Genomic DNA, 17,653 nt, shown 5'->3' with positions numbered 1-17,653 from the left:
AATGCCAGCAATTTTAAAATACTTTTTATGCTCTTTTAATATTAGGTGATGCCTTAGTCACAAATTTAGCTATACACACAATTTCCTTGATTTTCCTTTCGAAATACGCACTACAGGAAAGTAACGCAGCAACTACCCTTTGCGCTTCTGCAGCTTTCACTCATATTCACTCCCTCAAGACACACGCAAGTGATTGTGGCTGCTGCCTTCCTAAAAACACAGCAACTCCAAGAGATACATGATGTGTGCGAGCACGTGTGTATTTTATATATACTTTTCATATATAAAATACACAATGTAGTATAAAAAAGTCCAGATAAACTCTTATTCTCACAGTAGCAAATATATCAACTTATTTTCACAGTACTTGGTTTTACTAACTGGGACACCCAGAAAGATTAACAGTTACTTCCTCCCAAGCTGGGATTCATGGGTCCCATGTTCTACACAGGTCAGCCAACTGCGGACATCTCGAGGCGGATTGAGAGCCTGCAGAAAAACACAACTATCTGATTTTTCTTTCAATGACCGCAACCATTAAGGGCTTCATAGTACCTTTGGATAGAATCTCTCAAGCAGCTGATTCTTAAAGGCCTGTGGTTCAGTCATTCAACAGGATGAAAGAAAAGCTGGAAAAAAATCAATTGGTATTTTCAGCTGGAAGGGAAGTGTCAGCTCCTTACCTTGCCATTATTGTCCTCACAGACTGTACGGTACATGTCTACTGCAGCAAGGTCTTTCCCATATTTCAGGTAAGGTCATGATACACACCATGGCAGGTACACACATGAGCACTCACACACACCAAATAAAGGCAAAAGCATATCACATTCCCTGACAGCACCACATTTCATCTCTGTTGAATAGTGGATCTTAGCTGAAATTAAACCCCAACTTGGGTTTAGTTATGTATAAACAACATACACCATGCAAAGTCGGCTTAGCGAGGCATACTATGCTCTTTTTAGTCACAAGAAAAGATGAAATAATTTTAACTCTAGCAACAAACAAGTTACATTTAAGCAAAAACCGGTTTCGTAACTAGAAGACAAAGAACAAGGTTTATTAAGGCCATTAGAAAGCAAATGTCATCGGCCATAACCCATACGCAGCCAGAGGCGTTATGCCAGTTTGAGAGTCATTTGGGTTTAGTTTGCTTATACCTCATCTCTCAGTTTCTGTGTAGAACCTCACTTCAGCTCTCCTCCACTGTAAGATAACTACTTACCGACTCTCTGCCAAAAACCAAACCAACCCACCACACAAGGAAAACCTGCTGCGCTCCTCAGCCTGTCATCTCAGGGTAAACACACAAAAACCCACCACGCTTCCTTTGATTTACCTGAATATTTCAGCCCACGCTAAGTCTGCCAACGCACAGCCTTTCCCCTCTGTATCCAACAGCAAAGCAAAGCAAACAACCTCTCCTTTCAGGCACTGGAGCGAGGCCCCAGTCCCATGTGTGTGGTTAACCATTTTCTCTGGCACCAAATGGCCGAGCAAGCTCCAAAGTTGCTTCTCCACCAGGGAAAGCACCAGCTCCGTGGCTCTGGCAAGGACTAGCCACATTTAAGACCACGGATCAGGTGCTTGTTGTTTATATTCTTGTTCTGTTTCCACCCCCCTGCCCCATTTGTCATATCACCCTGTTCCAACAGCTCTTTAAGCAGGTAAGTAACAGTTCAGAAGGAAACTGTAGGAACGCAGCTCATAAGCACACACAGAGAAAAAAAAAGACAAGACAGTTAACCTGAGTATCAGAAAATGCTACAAAACTTGACGTGCGCTTCTTACAGCCTTTGGCACAAAAAAAACCCAGGTGAGAGCAGTAGTAATAAAGCCTAGGAAACTCCTGTGCAAAGAGAGTTGAAATATTTCTACTCATAACCTCCTAAGAACTTAATTTCTAAGCCTGAAAAAGGCATACTTAACCAAGCACAGCTGTCGTATTTCACTTCCACCCTGTGAGAAAAATAAAACCGAGGAAGATAAAGGTATGAAGGTGTACAGATACATAATGAGCCACTTTCTAATTCCAGGACTAGGGGAAACAATCTCACATATATCCAAGGGAGCATTTTATCAAACCACCCCTCAAAGGGGTCAAGTGACTTGCTTTTAATGTGCTGTCTTCAACTAACATCGTTAGGGATGACCCACCCCCCCACCCTCACAGATCTCAGGACGACTGTGTAACAAGCCGGAGACTTGGAACAAAAATGCACAGCCCTAAATATCCCACTTGACCTCCTGCGAAATGGGAGGGAGGTTGGGGGGACACAACCACGAATGCTTACATCCTCCTAAACATCCAATTATCTACTCATCAGCATTCAGTAGAGCGGGATAAAAAGTTGAGGCAAGCGGAGGAACTACCTCCTTGCACCTCCTCTTTAGGAATCCCATGGAAAAAAGGCAGACAAATTGGCCCGTCCCGAGTCATACTCGCTCTGCAGACGGTGTACGTGGCTTGGCACAAGTTGCGAGGCAGCGGAGGAGCCGTCCCGCCTACACACAACAACCACTACAACCTGGTAGTAACTTCATCCTGTCCTCGACGAGTCCGTTCACATCACCTCCCATCACCTCCTGGCACTGCAGGCTCCCAAGCTTTTAGCCACGTCTCGTGCACCTAATGTCTCCGAGGTACTGTGCAGCAGGACGGGAGTCCTGCCTGTAAGGCTTCGTGGTGTGACAGGCAGTTTCCTGGTACAGTAGCAATCAGCTCCTGGAAGCAACCTGCTGCTTACTGCTTCTGTTCTGAAACAAATCCGGGTTCAGAGAAGTTTCTTCAAAGCTCAGTGCATTTAGCAAAACTTTCTTATAAAAATACACTTAAGTACAATAATAGATTCATCAGAACTTAGAAGAACATTAGGTTACAGTAATTTCATAAAATTATTATCCTTTTAAAAACCAACAGGTTTGAAAGAATACACATTTTCTTTGCAATAAAAATCCAAGAGGAAAAGAAAAGGTATTTTCAGACACAAATCCCAATTTGTAATCAAATAAATCTGATTGAATCTGATGCTTGCATCTCACAGTCAAGCGTACAAGTCATCTGAAACACTCCATACGTGCCAAACGATTTCCTTGTGGAAACCAGCCTCTCTTCCCAGCGTACTGAGTCATCTTCAAAGTGCTGCAAACTCTGGCTACATCCCTGCTGGTTTATTCCTCCCTACATTCAAGGCTCTTTGTCTCATAAACCATTATATTCTCTGTATCTTTAGTTTTCAAACTTCCAGTTTGCTATTTTACATTAATGGCACTTTCAGTTAAAAAAAAAAAAAAAAGAAAAAAAAAAGGAAAAAAAGAAAGAAAAAACCCAAACATAAACAACAACCAAAAAAACCCTGAACATTTAGGCACACAAAAAAATAATCTGCCTTTCACCTCTGCAGCTGCATAGATGTCTACCAGGTCCCAATCCATAGCCATGATCTGGAATTCTGGGCCACAGCCCCTTGAAGACTTGGCTTCTTGATTTTTATGATTAATAAAGGTAGTTTTCACCTAGGAAGCAAAGACTTGACTATTTCCAGATCAGTCTGGAGATTAGTACATGTTGGTTCTTAGGCCTACTGCGACTGAGCCGTGAAGAACCACCACAGTTCTACGAGCCTACCTGTACGTATGGAAAATGCTATTTCATGTGATCTCTGCCCAATCCCCTCCCTCTACCTCAGCACATCACAGAGGACCAAAAAGGCAACGCAAAAGTGCAGAATGACAATATGTTCCAGGGCCCAAAGTCAGTGACAGACAATGATTCATATCTGATTTTTCTTTCCATTCTGGGAGCACACCTGTCATAACAAAATGATGCTCCTGGTTTGGTTTTTTTACTATTTTTCTCCCAAAAAGACAGTAACAATTTGCCATCGTTCTAAATTTCATCATGCCTTCTTGAACAAACTGTACAAACCCAGGCCCCTGTCAATTCAACCAGATAAATTACTCCATTAATTAAAACCTCTATTAAGTAACTCAGAGAGGTGCAGGGGGAGGAACCCGTTGGAAGCATTTACTGTTTGGAAGGAAAGGGAGCTGCTCCGAAGGGATCTAACTCTAGCGCCTGTTGCTGCTGGCTCTGCGCCCTCTGCACAACCAGTTCTGTGAAGGGCACTGCACCAAAATCGTCTGTTTTCAGGCCGTCACCACCGTGAATGGCTCCGTGCGAGGAGCTCTGCCGAGGTCGAGCTCCCCCAGCCACTACTACTGTGCCGTGATCCCCACGGTTGTCACCAAATCCTTGATGCTGGGGATGCCGCATCAAGTCCGGTGGGTGGAAGGGTTTGGCTCCGAAAGGATCCAGCAGACTCTCATCTGTCTGCAGAGGATTGGTTCGATCTTTGCTGTCAGTCAACGTAAGACTTATGTTCTCTTTGGAGTCCGAGATAGTCAGGAACTCGTTGCTGCTCTGTGAGTCCCTGCGCCCCGCTTTCTTGTGCCTGCGGGCTCTCTCAGGGGTGCGGTAGCTCGGTTTCAACGCCTTCTTCGTGGAGGTCGGGGTGCCGTGGTGGCGCTTCCCGTTGTTCTTTGAGACCTCCTGTTTCATGCGCCTTTGGCGGGAAGAAAGTTTCTGCAGGTTACGCTGCTGCTTCACTTTCTGCTGCTGTTGCTGCTGCTGACTCACTGTGATCTCTTCAAAAGGAACCAGCCCAAACAGGTCCTCCTTACTCCCACCAGTCTTGGGGAGAAGGGAAGGCTGGAATGGGGTGCAACCAAAAATATCGACACTCCGTGGAGAAGTTGGGGAGAGCAGAGGCTCAGTTCCCACCCCTTGGCCATCTTGCTGAGACACTTTTTTGCTGAAGGGGGCTTTTGTGAAAACATCAAAGTCATCCTGCTCTTGACTCAGGCTGGGAAAAGCCGTCTGAGAAGACATATCTTTGTCCATCTTCTCTCTTGCTTGAGGCTGCAGAGTGAAAAAGGGCACGGCCCCAAACACATCAAATTCTTGGCCAGGGTCCACCTTGATTACAGCACTTGGCACCTCAGACGAGGACGTATGCATTGAACTGGGTTCTTTGATTTCACCGCTGGCCACGCTATCTCTGAACCTACTGCTCAAGAGCCCTTCCGTAGATTTTTGCTTGGTACGATCGGAATCGGAGTCAGAACTTTGCTTCTCTTCCTCCTCCTCTTCCTCAGAGTCCATGAGGAGAGGTCGGTGGCCTAAATTCTCTGGTTCCGTATCATTATCATCATTGAAGTCTCCATTCTCTCCTTGCAATACTTCTTCATCCTCCTGTTCTTCTTCTTCCTCACTGCTCTTGGGTGAAGGAGGATCAGATTCAAAATCACTCTCTGACTCATCACCGCCTTTTGTCATCTGTCCCTCTGCAGTTTTCCTCGCTGGCCGGGGATCTCTAAAAGCATGGCTCAGTTTTCCAGCCTTGGTTGGGGTCCCTAAGTTATTTCCTTGACTGCTGGACGAGTTATCCGCTTGTTTTCCAGGGGAACCTGCAGGTCCAAAGAAAAATGCAAAACAAAACTTGAAATACACTCTTATAGTCAACACTTAGTCCACACACGCCACAGCCACACACAGCAAGAGTTGATGCAAACACATATTCGGTACTTACTAAGGAAAATGAGATAAAATCAGATCTAGTATTTCAAAGAACACTGAACAAACTGATCGATAGTCAGACCTTCTAGCTTTACACCTCGTGCACAAGATGTCTAGAAATATAATACTAGTATTTTGGGGGCATGGAATAGGGACCAATGGACACAGGGGATCTCTAGAGCCAGCTTTGCAAACACTCCTTACGCGGCCGCTCCTCTCCAGGGAAACAGGAGCCAGTGTACTTGAGGGATTTTAAAGTAGTTTTCCAGTTTGTTGGTTTTGGTTTTTTGTTTGTTTGGGGGGGTTTTTTGTGTGTGTGGTTTTTTTGTTGTTGTTGTTGGTTTTTTTTTTTTAAGCAATTTACCTATTTTTTGAAGTGCTTCTGCTTTCAGAGGCTGCTTTGACAAATTTATTCCTCTAGTCATGAGAACAGTCAACATAAGCCAAACAATTATTTCAGATAATTCCCTTCAGATCTCGGGTACCATTGTACAGCAACAACAGACCTCAGAGGGCTCTGCTCTGCTGGCCTACCAACCAGTCTGCTGTGCAGTTTCTGAATACCAGAAAGCAAATGCATCTTCTTGACAAACATATCCCTTAAGGTGCCTTTTGAAGGGGTTCTCCAAGACTGACCCACTGTACGCAGGTTTTTACCACGCAGTCAGGTACGTGCAGCAATACTGACATATTCAATATAGTTTCAAAAAGGAAACGAGGGCATGACACCCTGTCAGTCTCCAGTCTTTCCCCTCCCAAGCTTTCATAGCACAAGATAATCCTACACAACATCTCCAACATAATTAGGTTCCTCTAAGGTCTATGAAAATCAGGGACTGGGTGAGAGAAAAGTAGTTTGTTCCTGTCCAAGCTGCAGGGGAGATTACAGCGAGATCACGAGGTAACTGGCTAACGTAACTATATGGCAATTGAGATGCAGGGACAAGGATGTTTTCCAACATGTCTTGGTTTGAAATACCCCCTCCCTCCCCCCAGTCAGGACCAAAACTGTAATTTGGACTCATAAACCCCACCAAGAATTAAGCCTGACGGTCACTGCCATTTAGAATTTTGAAAAGGTCTATCTAGGTGCTCCCCCTTGGTTGCAGCAGGAACAGCCTCTCTCCATCACAGGCTTCCCAACGAATAATGCCAACAAAGTACACACTGGGATAGCAACATGAGAGAGCTTTTATTATGGGTTTTGGGTTTTTTTAAGGATTCCATGCCTTGGCATGTCAAACCTGTGCTTCGAGAATGCCTTTTTCTCTAGTGACGCTGCAGCTCCACATGCAGCCCCTTCTAACTTCTAATGTAGCAATTCAGGCAAAAAACCAACATCCTATTGCTTTAACTTCAGTTTGAGAGAAGTGGGTTGGGTTTTTGTTTGTTTGTTTGTTTCTAAATAGATTCTAACAACTCAGCTTCTCTACAGGAAGGAAAATTATCTATTCCTTTTATTCTGACAACTCCATTCCGGCTATTTACTATCTGACAACTAAGAGAGCAATTCACTGATGACCCTTCATAGAATAGTTGGCTTAGAAATATTGAGAGCAGTAAAGGCTTTACATCAGGAAACAAAACAGATGGTGAGAGCACCCAGACCAGATTGGCCTGCACAGCACCATTCGTAGGGCACTCATCAGACAAGTTCCTCCCAACATCAGAGCCTTGCTGCTGCACAGAGATGTTTTCAGGAGCATGATTGTCTGTCAGACTTCTGTTTGAAAAGAACGAGTAGGAAGAAAAGCAAAACATTTGGTCTCAGCTGGGGAAAACTTATTTGTTCTTGAGATATCCTTTTCTCTAGGACACAGATCACAAGGCAGCCAGGCTCCCTTCAGAATTTTAAGAATGTATAATTGAACATGCAACGCTAATAACAGCAATAATAATTCACCTCTTTGCAGACCCAAAGCAACCACCAAAAACTTGTGTGAAGTACTTGGAAGTGAGGCTGTATTACAGTCACTCCAAGCTGAATATTACGTAGGTACCAACCTTCAGATGGGGACCAGAACTATGGCAAAACTAACTGCATTTATATTTGCGCCAGCCAGGACTTGGACTGACCACCAGCTCATGCTTGGCTTACAAGTTCCCTTCTACCCACCCAGGAACATCCAGGTACCCGCCTTCGCTACTGAGATACTGTGCAACAAACACAGCACAGCCCAAGCGCTGGGGACCAATTTCTTCTGTCTCTAGTATCTGCCACAAACCTGGGGACAGGGGCTGGTCACATTAAAGCAGTTATTAACAAGCTCTGTTCACAGCACTGTGCTAGACTGCTGACCCTCTCACCCAACCAAAATTAATACCATTAATTCCATTTTGTTAAGATAAGCTGACCCTCTCACCCAACCAAAATTAATACCTTCCATTTTGTTAAGATACTTGCTGAAATTTCATCAACTCAATATGTTCACAATCAAAAAAGCTGTTGAAGGATGTGTGCACCAGTTATTTCTCTGAAAATAATAAAAAATAAATAAAATCTTCATCCAGAATCCAGCTCATGAGTCTCTTGTTCTTACAATATACAAAGTAATTTATCAGGTAGTTTCTTCTTTCACAAGGAAATCAGCATGCAGCTTCCAGGGCAAGTCAGATTTTTTTTTTCTTTCTATGCTCCAGTTTAGACCAGAATATTAAGTTTTACAAGAACAGTTTTGTCCTTTTTTAAAAAGGAATTAATAGTCAATTTCTTCATCCAGTAGCCATTTTGCTCTTTTGCCATTATAACTTAAAATAGCAATAAAAATCCTGCAGCAATATATTTTAAGTATGGATTTAAAACCAAGATGACTAGAATGACTAAAAACCATCAGGTGATTAGGGCTGTGAGCTGTTTCTTCTTTGTTTCTGGTGTCAGATTGCTTCTTATCTACTGTATTTTTAAACACTACATGTTTGTTTTACCCACTAAATTAGAATCTGGATTATTTGGCTGCTTACTTTAGATTTCCCAAAGGTACAGCCTTCATATTGCACTATATAACCTCCATCTTCCAAATCCGGCTGTTTCCAATATCTGCTGAAACACTACTGTTAACATAAATGCAATTAGATTTAAAATGAGAAGAAAAAGGAAATATTTCTAGGTTAGTTGTTAACACCACTTACACAAGAAAGAACCCAAACCTTTTATGTATGTCGATATCCACAGGAGCTTACACTCCCAAAGAATGATTATACCATTGTACAGAATTTCCATCTTTAGAAAACAATTTATAAAGTAAATTTTTTTAAAGACAATAAATGAACCACAGTGTAGCTAATATACTCGCTTCCCAAAAGGAAAACAAACTGCAAAGGACACTGACAAGACAAAAAACCCCCAATCTATACAGACTGCTGACTTGCTGAACAAATAATTTAAGCCACCCGATGTTTAGCTCTCAGTAGCAGACCTCTCTGGACACAACACACATTAAACAGGAGTTGACAATAGATGGCAAAGCACTTAAAGCAGCTTCCCAAACCATCATCAATGTACTAGTACTGGCACACAAGCCATTCCAACATCTCTTAACAAACCCACCTATAACTGTTACTCTTGCTGCCCATACGCAGTAAATTATTTTGGGAATCAGTTATCCAGACAACCTAGTTTCTAAGGAATCTATATCAGCATCATGAATTTCCTCACAACCACCATCTCTAGAACAAGTGGGATGAAGTCAGGAAAAATTCATGGAGCAATGCCACTTGCTGGAGATGTGTGCTCTAGAGCAAATACAGAGACTGCCTGCTCTCTACGTATGGAGCTATGCGTTTCGTTCACTTACTTGGAGCTCTGAACCACTCTTCAAGGAAATGCTGAGCACATTACTCATTGACAGAGGCCGAGACAATGGAAGGTACTTGAACAGCTAAAGAAGTATTGAAAATTTGAAGTATTTGTTCATTTTGACAATACTTTCCACACAGCAATCTGACCTGGCACTAGTCAGTTTTGTGGCCTCTTGACGGGGGTTAAGCCATCGCAGACTGTATACAGCAGACTGTATACATTTTTGAACAATGGCAACAATTAAGAAGCACACAGGAAAAGGAAACTTGAGCCTGTGTAATTGTAAATGTCTGTTCCTGCACGTGAAAAAACATTTTCTGGAATATCTCCATTCCAAAGCCACTCAAAGATTGAACAAGCATATTTCTTTTTCCATCCGTAACATCATCACAGCACCAGGCAATTAACTGCCTATTAGCTCAACAACTTCAAACCCCTCATTTCACTACAAATTATTTCTGAATAGGGTTTCTGAATTTCTAGCTCTTTAGCCCTGAGATTCCTCCTTATCCACCAGCTCCATGCCAGAGTTGTGAATATTACTTATCACAGCCAGAAATTTATGCTCCTGTATTTTGTACAGACTCAAAATTCTCAAAGAGACAATAAATTTTGCACAATTAGAAACTCACAAGCTACAGTAACAGCTCAATATTATTCAAATTTCAGACCCAGCAAGTACGACTCTACGCGCCAAACTTCAACAGGAAAGCAAGTGTCACACATCAAATGACACCGTGAGCAGCAACTGCTCCTGCTACATAGTTTTGAAGAAAGCACTTTTATTTCTGAAATATTTCAGGAGTGGTGAATTCACTGCTCTCACGTTTGTATTTTCTGGGAAAGATCAAGTATCTTGCTTTATTCTTCAGTTTGTGCTGAGGTGCTGTAAACAAACTGAGCCCCCTGCTCCAAGCAGACATGAGTCTAAGATACTAGTCGTGAACACTTCATAGTCTAACACAGCCAAACTTCACAGAAGAAGTCATCTCTGTCCAAATAACTGGGAGAAAACTGAAGCAGACTGGTGTCAAAAGGACATGGTTTAGTGGGCATCATGGTGTTGGGTTGACAGTTAGACTTGATGATCTTAAAGGTCTTTTCCAACCTTAACGATTCTATGATTACCAAACCAAAGAAATAGAAATATCCACCATAGAACTATCATTTTTAAACCCATGACAGGAGTATTTAGATTTTTTTCTACACTACAGTTCCCCCTCTCTCACGCCTGAAGAAGCTGGCAAACTAAATAAATACAAAAAGCACTACAAATAGAAACTTAAGGCCCCAAAAGGGAAAATTTCTTGGTTAATGACAATTTAATGCTGTGGCCAAACAGACTTTAGAAATGAAGTTTTCTGTCATGTTGATTTCATGCAATCTTCTCAAGCTCAACTGCTGCGGAGACTGTTCAGAGATGTATTTATACAAAAAAAAATGCTGCAAAATGTTGAGTAACATCTGTTCGTAATGTGCTGTTCCGATTACTACACTTCTAATCAGGTTTGCATCTTACAGGAGACAATTGTTCTCAGCTCAAATGCCAGCCAGGTGGAACATCTTTAATCGTATAAGAAGATCCCAATCTTCAAGGAAATTTTCTGTTCTGATGTTCTTTTTTGAGACATCGGATTATAAGAGGATGAATTCCCTCTAACAACTGCAGTAATTACATCCCTTCTGCTAGTTCATCATTTCAGGGTATTGCGGGGGTGGCGAGAGAGTGGGGCATAAGGGCTTTAAGCTTTCTTTGAATTGGGAACATACTGCCACCATCATTTCAGAACAATTTGCCACATGTCAGGACGAGGGATTACCGGCACGCTGCAACTAAATCTGCACTAGTTCTTTGACAACAGCCAGAGTGGCAGCTGCTGAATATTGTAATGGGGATTTACACTGCTTACCACCTTTCTTTTCAAGAAGAACAAGACTGGGAGAACAAAACACTTCTGCCTGGCGTCTATTGCTTAGGTATTCTTTCAAATAATAACTGTATATGTTGAAGCATGTTATAAAAAAGTCAAGGATGACAATGATTGCTTTAAGATTTGACAAAAAAAAATAGAAATCACTGCATCACTGTAGAGAGAAAAAGCACAGCACCGGCACATATCCTTTATTCTTGTGATGTGTGAGTAAGATCAAGTTACTCTGGAAGTGTTATCTAGAAAAGTTGAAGTCATAAGATGATCTTGACACAGGGAAAGATCCTGAACCTACATCCAGCAATACCTGAAACCATAGCCAAGGAAAGTTTATGGAGTAATATTTTCAGTGAGTACATATATTGATATGAACTTATTTTAATTGTCAAGTTGCCTAAATCTGGAGCACTGTACAACAGCCATATCACATTGTGGGTCTGGGCATCTTTTAATAAATAATTCAGGCACATCAATTGCTGAAGAAACATGAAACGATAGCATGAGCTGTTTTAGTGTTGTAGAGCAAGTTGTCTCAAGTCTTTTTGTTTCTCCTGTTCTCACATTTGTAATTTCTTACTAAATTGTAGTGTGTTGTGTTCCACTTGAAGCAACAGACTGCACAGTAGTCCAAGGGCTCCAAAGCCGTGGTACAGAAACTTGCAGTGGTTGGAAACCTTGTTAGAAGCAGTATACAAAAAAAGTAACCAAATGAATAGTCATCACCCACATTTCTTCACGCCAGAACAGCGCGCTTTTCTGCTGTAACACTGTGAATGCTAACAATCAGCTATTGCAGCAGAGTCCTTTCAAGGATGTGTTGTGTCCAAGTCTCCAGAAGATTTCCACTGTACTACTATCTGTCAGGCAGTTGGCTGGTTTTCTGTCAGATCCACACAGCAGTGACTAATGAGTTACATACCACACCACAAAAGAGCTCTTATTCCAAGACAGACACCTAAAAAGATCATTTACAGACACTACCAAGTCTCTGAGTGCAGCAAGTCTGGAAGTCAAAAGGAAGCTGCTACACAACTTAACTTGCTGTTATCCCCAGTCTCTGCAAAGTCAACGTGTAGACAGTGACTAGGAATGAGTTACTGATGTAGTTAGAAAAAATCAACAGTGATTTGATCAAGAAGCACCACATCTACAGTACAGAACGTGAGCTTTACAAACATTCAGTAGAACAATTAAACAGATGACCTGAACTAGAGCCTTATCCCAGTAAGACAAGCCAGAAGACAGCTCACAGATTCTGCACAGGAGCAAAATGCCTAGCAGACAGCTTCAGGTCAGCACTTGCAAAGAAATTCCAGTCAAGGATTCCCAACACCTCCGTGTCTCACACAGTCCATCTGCATCATTGTGAGAGTCACCTCAAATCTTTTATTACTTCTCTGAAGTACTGAATTCCAGTATTAAGCTGAGGGAAGGAAAAGGCAATTTAGCCCAGTTTAAGCCCAGAAAGAATTAGTGTAAACATACATAAGATGGGAAAAGGCCCCTGAGTACAACTCAACAGCAACATATACTTATATTGATCACATTTCCTCCTTATAATTTGAAGACAGCAGAGAATGTGTGTGTCTGAATTTCTGAAACACTCAACTTCACGTTAGCAAAAGATGTTACAACACAAGCTGATTAACATGCACTTGAATCAAGAGCTTTCATTCCAAATGCTTACCACAGGAGCTATTATTCCCCATTGTCACCGTCCAGTGTTTCAGGCATTCAAGAACCAGAATCTGTTTTCCATGTGCTAGGTGGCTGTCCTAAACACTGCATTACTGGCTACTCAACTGTACTTTCTTCTCTTTCTTCCATAGATGTTTGCAAAGTTACATCTGTTGCCATCAGATTTGAGCATTGGAATTCTTTCCGAAGGCAATTTTCTTCTCCAGTCGTCTCAAGTTCTAAGCCATTACCATTTTCCACCAACATTTAGGCATAAAATAGTGTGTATAGCAAGTTTACATGTAATACTTGTGAAAACATCTTTAATAGGACATACACCAAGCGTGAGTAACACTAAGTGCTTCTACACTGTCTTCCTTTTGACTATAATAAGAGGGAAACAATATTAACTTAGTTCCTTTCACACAGCTATTTGCCTCCGCACAGCATGTCAAGTGGCACACATGTTGTTGCTGGCTCTCCATTCCCACCTGAAAAGAACAAGCACAGAAGCTCTGATGGATAAGCAGCCTTAGTCCATCCAGTTCCAGGTTCTCCTTCCTGGTGATCCTTGTAGCAGCGGCAGCCTGACATGCACTGTTGGTTCCACAGGGAAAATACCAAGGGCTCACAATTCTCAGTACCACATCGTCCTTTCCAGCGATGATAAAAGGTTTCCAATTTCAGCCTCTGCCATCTCCTTTACAGCACCATCCCAGACACATGGAAACGTACCTGAGAGCACTTATTTTGCTGCACTACCAGCACTTTATGGTAAGTCAAAAGACGATACATGATCTTCAGCTTCTTGCTGCCATCTCACATCAGATGATAGAAATCAGTTAAGTATTTAGTCAATAATGCTTTCAGCAGAAAACCCTTAAGCCTCTGAAACTGAAGAAATACTCTGGGTGACTCTACTCAGCTCCAGTCCATATATAACAAAATTTACCAACCTGAGACCTATGTCACACAGAAAAAAAAAAAACAAAACCAAAAACAAAGCAGAAAAAGCCCACAGTCCCAACTCCAAGGGTTGTTAATACAGTAGAACACATCTTCAATAGGAACTATCACTTTTTAAGAAAGTATTTTTTTCTTAAATTCTTTTTAAATCATCTGTATTGGTAACATCAACATTTCATCTCATCATAAGTCAGGATTCAGTAGCCAGAAACCTAGGTGAATAGTGGTAACACACTCTATATTTGCACTGTAGACACTTTACAGTAAGGAAGTGAAACTTCTGCTCTAACTAGATCAAGACAGTCTCTCATCCAAACACCAGAATTGCCCTCAAGGTATTAAACCTCTATTCCACTTTCTATTCAGTCATCTTCCCTCTGATGCCCTGAGTAAGGTACACATGTGGTTTACTTCATGGTTCTATCTTTTACAAGCATAAGGAAGGAACCAGAAAGAACATGTTATATAGAAATGTTAAGTACAAGAGGCAATCAAAATACCAGGGACATTTGTCAAGTTGGTTCCAGAAAGCCTTCAACTAGAAATAAAACATGTCTAAGTCAACACCATTCTCCTCTTAGCTGTCTTACAACACCTCATTTCAAGAACAATTCCATGGGGAAAACAAATCAAGACATACCTTATTTTAAAGGACATATCTTCAGATTTAAAGATTTATCATGTCAGACTTGTTTCCTGTATAATTCACTGTTAACAGAGTTGAAAATACCTTCCTTGAAATCAAGCCAGTATGTCCACTTGTTTAAATTTCAGCTATGAGTCAGTAGAAAAAAGGCTACTGAAAAACACCTTTTTTTTTCCCCCCAATGAATCAGTTAACAGTTCACAACCAACTCAACATTTCTCAAGCAGTCTAGTTCTTCAGCCATGACTGACTTGGATTTTTTTTTTTTCCTCTTCTAAAAGAAGGCATCTCCCCTTGCTTTTTAGTATGCCAAGAATTAAAGGTTGGATTCTAAGTAACAAAAATAAAATATATGACAGAACACAGCAAGGCTGTTCATTACGATCTAAGCTACATTATATCTATCTGAAAGACAGCAATAAGCAAATGCATTTCTAAGACATAAAGTGAGGAAAGAAAAAAAAAATCCTTAGACACATGGGTATGAATACTGAACACAGGAGACTGAGCACCTGATAGTCACCATTTCAGATGAAGTATAACAAGTCCAGAGGAGGTCACCAGGATGATCAGAGGGCTGGAGCACTTCTCCTACACGGACAGGCTGAGAGAGTTGGGGCTGTTCAGCCTGGAGAAGAGGAGGCTCCAGGGAGACCTTCTAGTGGCCTCCCAGTACCTGAAGGGGCTACAGGAAGGCTGGGGAGGGACTTTTGACAAGGGCAGGTAGTAACAGGACATGGGGTGATGGCTTTAAACTGGAAGAGGGGAGATTGAGATGAAATATGAGGAAGAAATTCTTTCCTGTGAGGGTGTTGAGACAGTTTTAAACTGAGAGTAGATTGAGATAAGATCTGAGAAAGAAATTCTTTCCTCTGAGAGTAGTGAGACACTGGCCCAGGTTGCCCAGAGAAGCTGTGGATGCTCCTGCCTGGAAGTGTTGAAGGCCAGGTTGGATGAGGCTTTGAGCAACCTGGTCTAGTGGAAGGTGTCCCTGCTGCTGGCAGGGGGGGTGGAACTGGATGACCTTTAAGGTCCCTCCCAACCCAAACCATTCTACGATTCTATGATAACTATTACTGTTCATTTTGCCTGTGAATTTAGGCTCACCTATAAAACAAGGCAAGCTCTTTAATGAGGATTCTAGGGTAAATCCTTCTAAACTGCCACCTAGAGAGCAAACACTTGATTTAAGAATTGTTTTCACATTTTATTGAACTACTGAACATCAACCGAATGATCGAAGGTAAACTTGTCCTTTCTGAATGAGCAGAACAAAAAGAGAAACTAAAAACACAGCAATAGAAGCAGAATTCATTCAAGTCTTTCTAACAACAGGAGAGGAATGGACACAGAGGTATCTGACAAATTGCCCTGCACAATGCAACAGCGTTACCCTGTCCACTCTTCACCACGTACAGTGCAAGAGCATTAAGCAGCCCTAGCAGACGATCTTCAGGAATGCAAGATGAAAGCGAAAGGAAACACGGATGCTAAGAGGTTGACCCCAAGTGATTTATTTTAAGACATGTTATCTTTTAAACTTCTATAAGAATAGTTTTTAAAAGGCATATTAAGGCACCTTTTATCACACAAGCACTCTCAACAAAACTTAGGTAGGCACCTAAGTGGCTCCATAATTGTAATTGAAGCTCTTTTTACCATTTAATTGTCATTTAGGCTTTACTTTGCCACAGGTACAAAAAAAATAATATTATTTAAGTGCTGATCAAGCAAACATTAAAACCGGTGATTAAGTTGCAGGATGATGCAGTTTCACATTCACTGTCCTCATACAAGGTTATTTTTACTTCCATCAAAGGTAAAAATAGCCAAAGCTGAACCGAAACACAGTAACACATTACCTGCACATTTGGAGGGGAAGGGAGGATTTAAGACATTTGGTTTGTTTTGACTCAGTTTGCACCAAAACTATGCATTAAATGCAGGAGAAGCTTACAGTCTTAACTTGGCTGGAGAACTGAACTAAAGAAACAGGAGGAGCTGGAAGTAGCAAAGTTTGGTCTTAGTAAGTAATTTGACTTTAGCAAAACCACTTCTGGTTCTACACAAGTGATTTACACTGCACTGGTCCAATGTATTTGCATTGCAAAGGCTACATAGTTTACACACTGGACAGATACTAGGAATTGGAAGCAGAAGTATTTTTTAATTCAAGGCAATCAACATATTAAAAAACATCTTCAACCTGTCTACTGTCATGAGGCAGCCAATGCCTTTATCATTCTTTGGTCATTTAACTTCATCAACAGATAAATACATATATATGTGTGTGTGTTTATATATATACATGAGGTAGAGATGTTACAGATGTAACTTGCCTGGGTGAGAAATGAAAGGAACAGAACCAAAGGGATCTTCAGGAGGATTTTTCTGTGGAGCAGAATGCGGCTCCACATTCTTATCTGAAGATGCTCTCCTGTCGACCAGCCTGTCTGTAAAAAAACAAAATGAAACAGAACAAAAAATAAAATAAAATAAAAATGGCAGGTCTTATGCCTATGCAAAGATATCTACTGTATGGGGTGAGGGAGGAATATACTCTTGATTAGGGGTTTTTTTGATGTTTTAAAGACAACCTACATCTTGAATTCATACTCTATTGTCATTCACAGAAATCCACCTGTACGAATCTATTGTTAATCCTCCTGTCCCACCAGGAGTAGCACGTATCTGGTGATGGAATGCTTTAAACGAGGATCTCTCTTACATGTTACAGGCAGCCTATGCATTCTTTAATAGAAACTACTAGTCCTCTGTGCTCTAAAGGTTCTGAAGTCAGAATCACTGATTAAGATGGCTTATCTAAACCACAAAATTTTTTCTTTGATCCAAGTTTTGGCCAGTCTTTGCGACAAACAGACAAAAGTTGACAACCAGAGCAATAGCCAGGGTATTTTTTATTAAACATGTAACATCCGTTAGTAATTAAAAACAATTTGAGGAGAGTATAATAGAGAGAAATGTACTGTCTGTTTTGTAAGGTCTTCCACCCTTCTAATTGAATTCTAATATTGCTGCCAACCTAAGATCCA

The 17,653-nt window shown here is 41.4% G+C and overlaps 1 protein-coding gene across 1 annotated transcript in view; it reads right to left on the bottom strand.

Moving 5' to 3' along the window:
- Positions 1-4,030: 4,030 nt before the first annotated feature.
- Positions 4,031-17,653, bottom strand: part of BMP2K (BMP2 inducible kinase) — a gene marked incomplete at its 5' end in the record, with an annotated part of 32,826 nt that continues 19,203 nt past the window's right edge. Inside the window, 2 exons of the mRNA XM_010172179.1 lie at positions 4,031-5,472; positions 16,940-17,053. Of these exons, the coding sequence (XP_010170481.1) occupies positions 4,031-5,472; positions 16,940-17,053 (1,556 nt within the window). The remainder of the gene's footprint in view (positions 5,473-16,939; positions 17,054-17,653) is intronic.

Source organism: Antrostomus carolinensis, unplaced genomic scaffold, assembly GCF_000700745.2.
Source record: "Antrostomus carolinensis isolate BGI_N321 unplaced genomic scaffold, ASM70074v2 scaffold16667, whole genome shotgun sequence".
NCBI lineage: Eukaryota > Metazoa > Chordata > Aves > Caprimulgiformes > Caprimulgidae > Antrostomus > Antrostomus carolinensis.
Note: the sequence above shows the minus strand (reverse complement) of the source record. Positions and strands in the feature narration are given on the sequence as shown.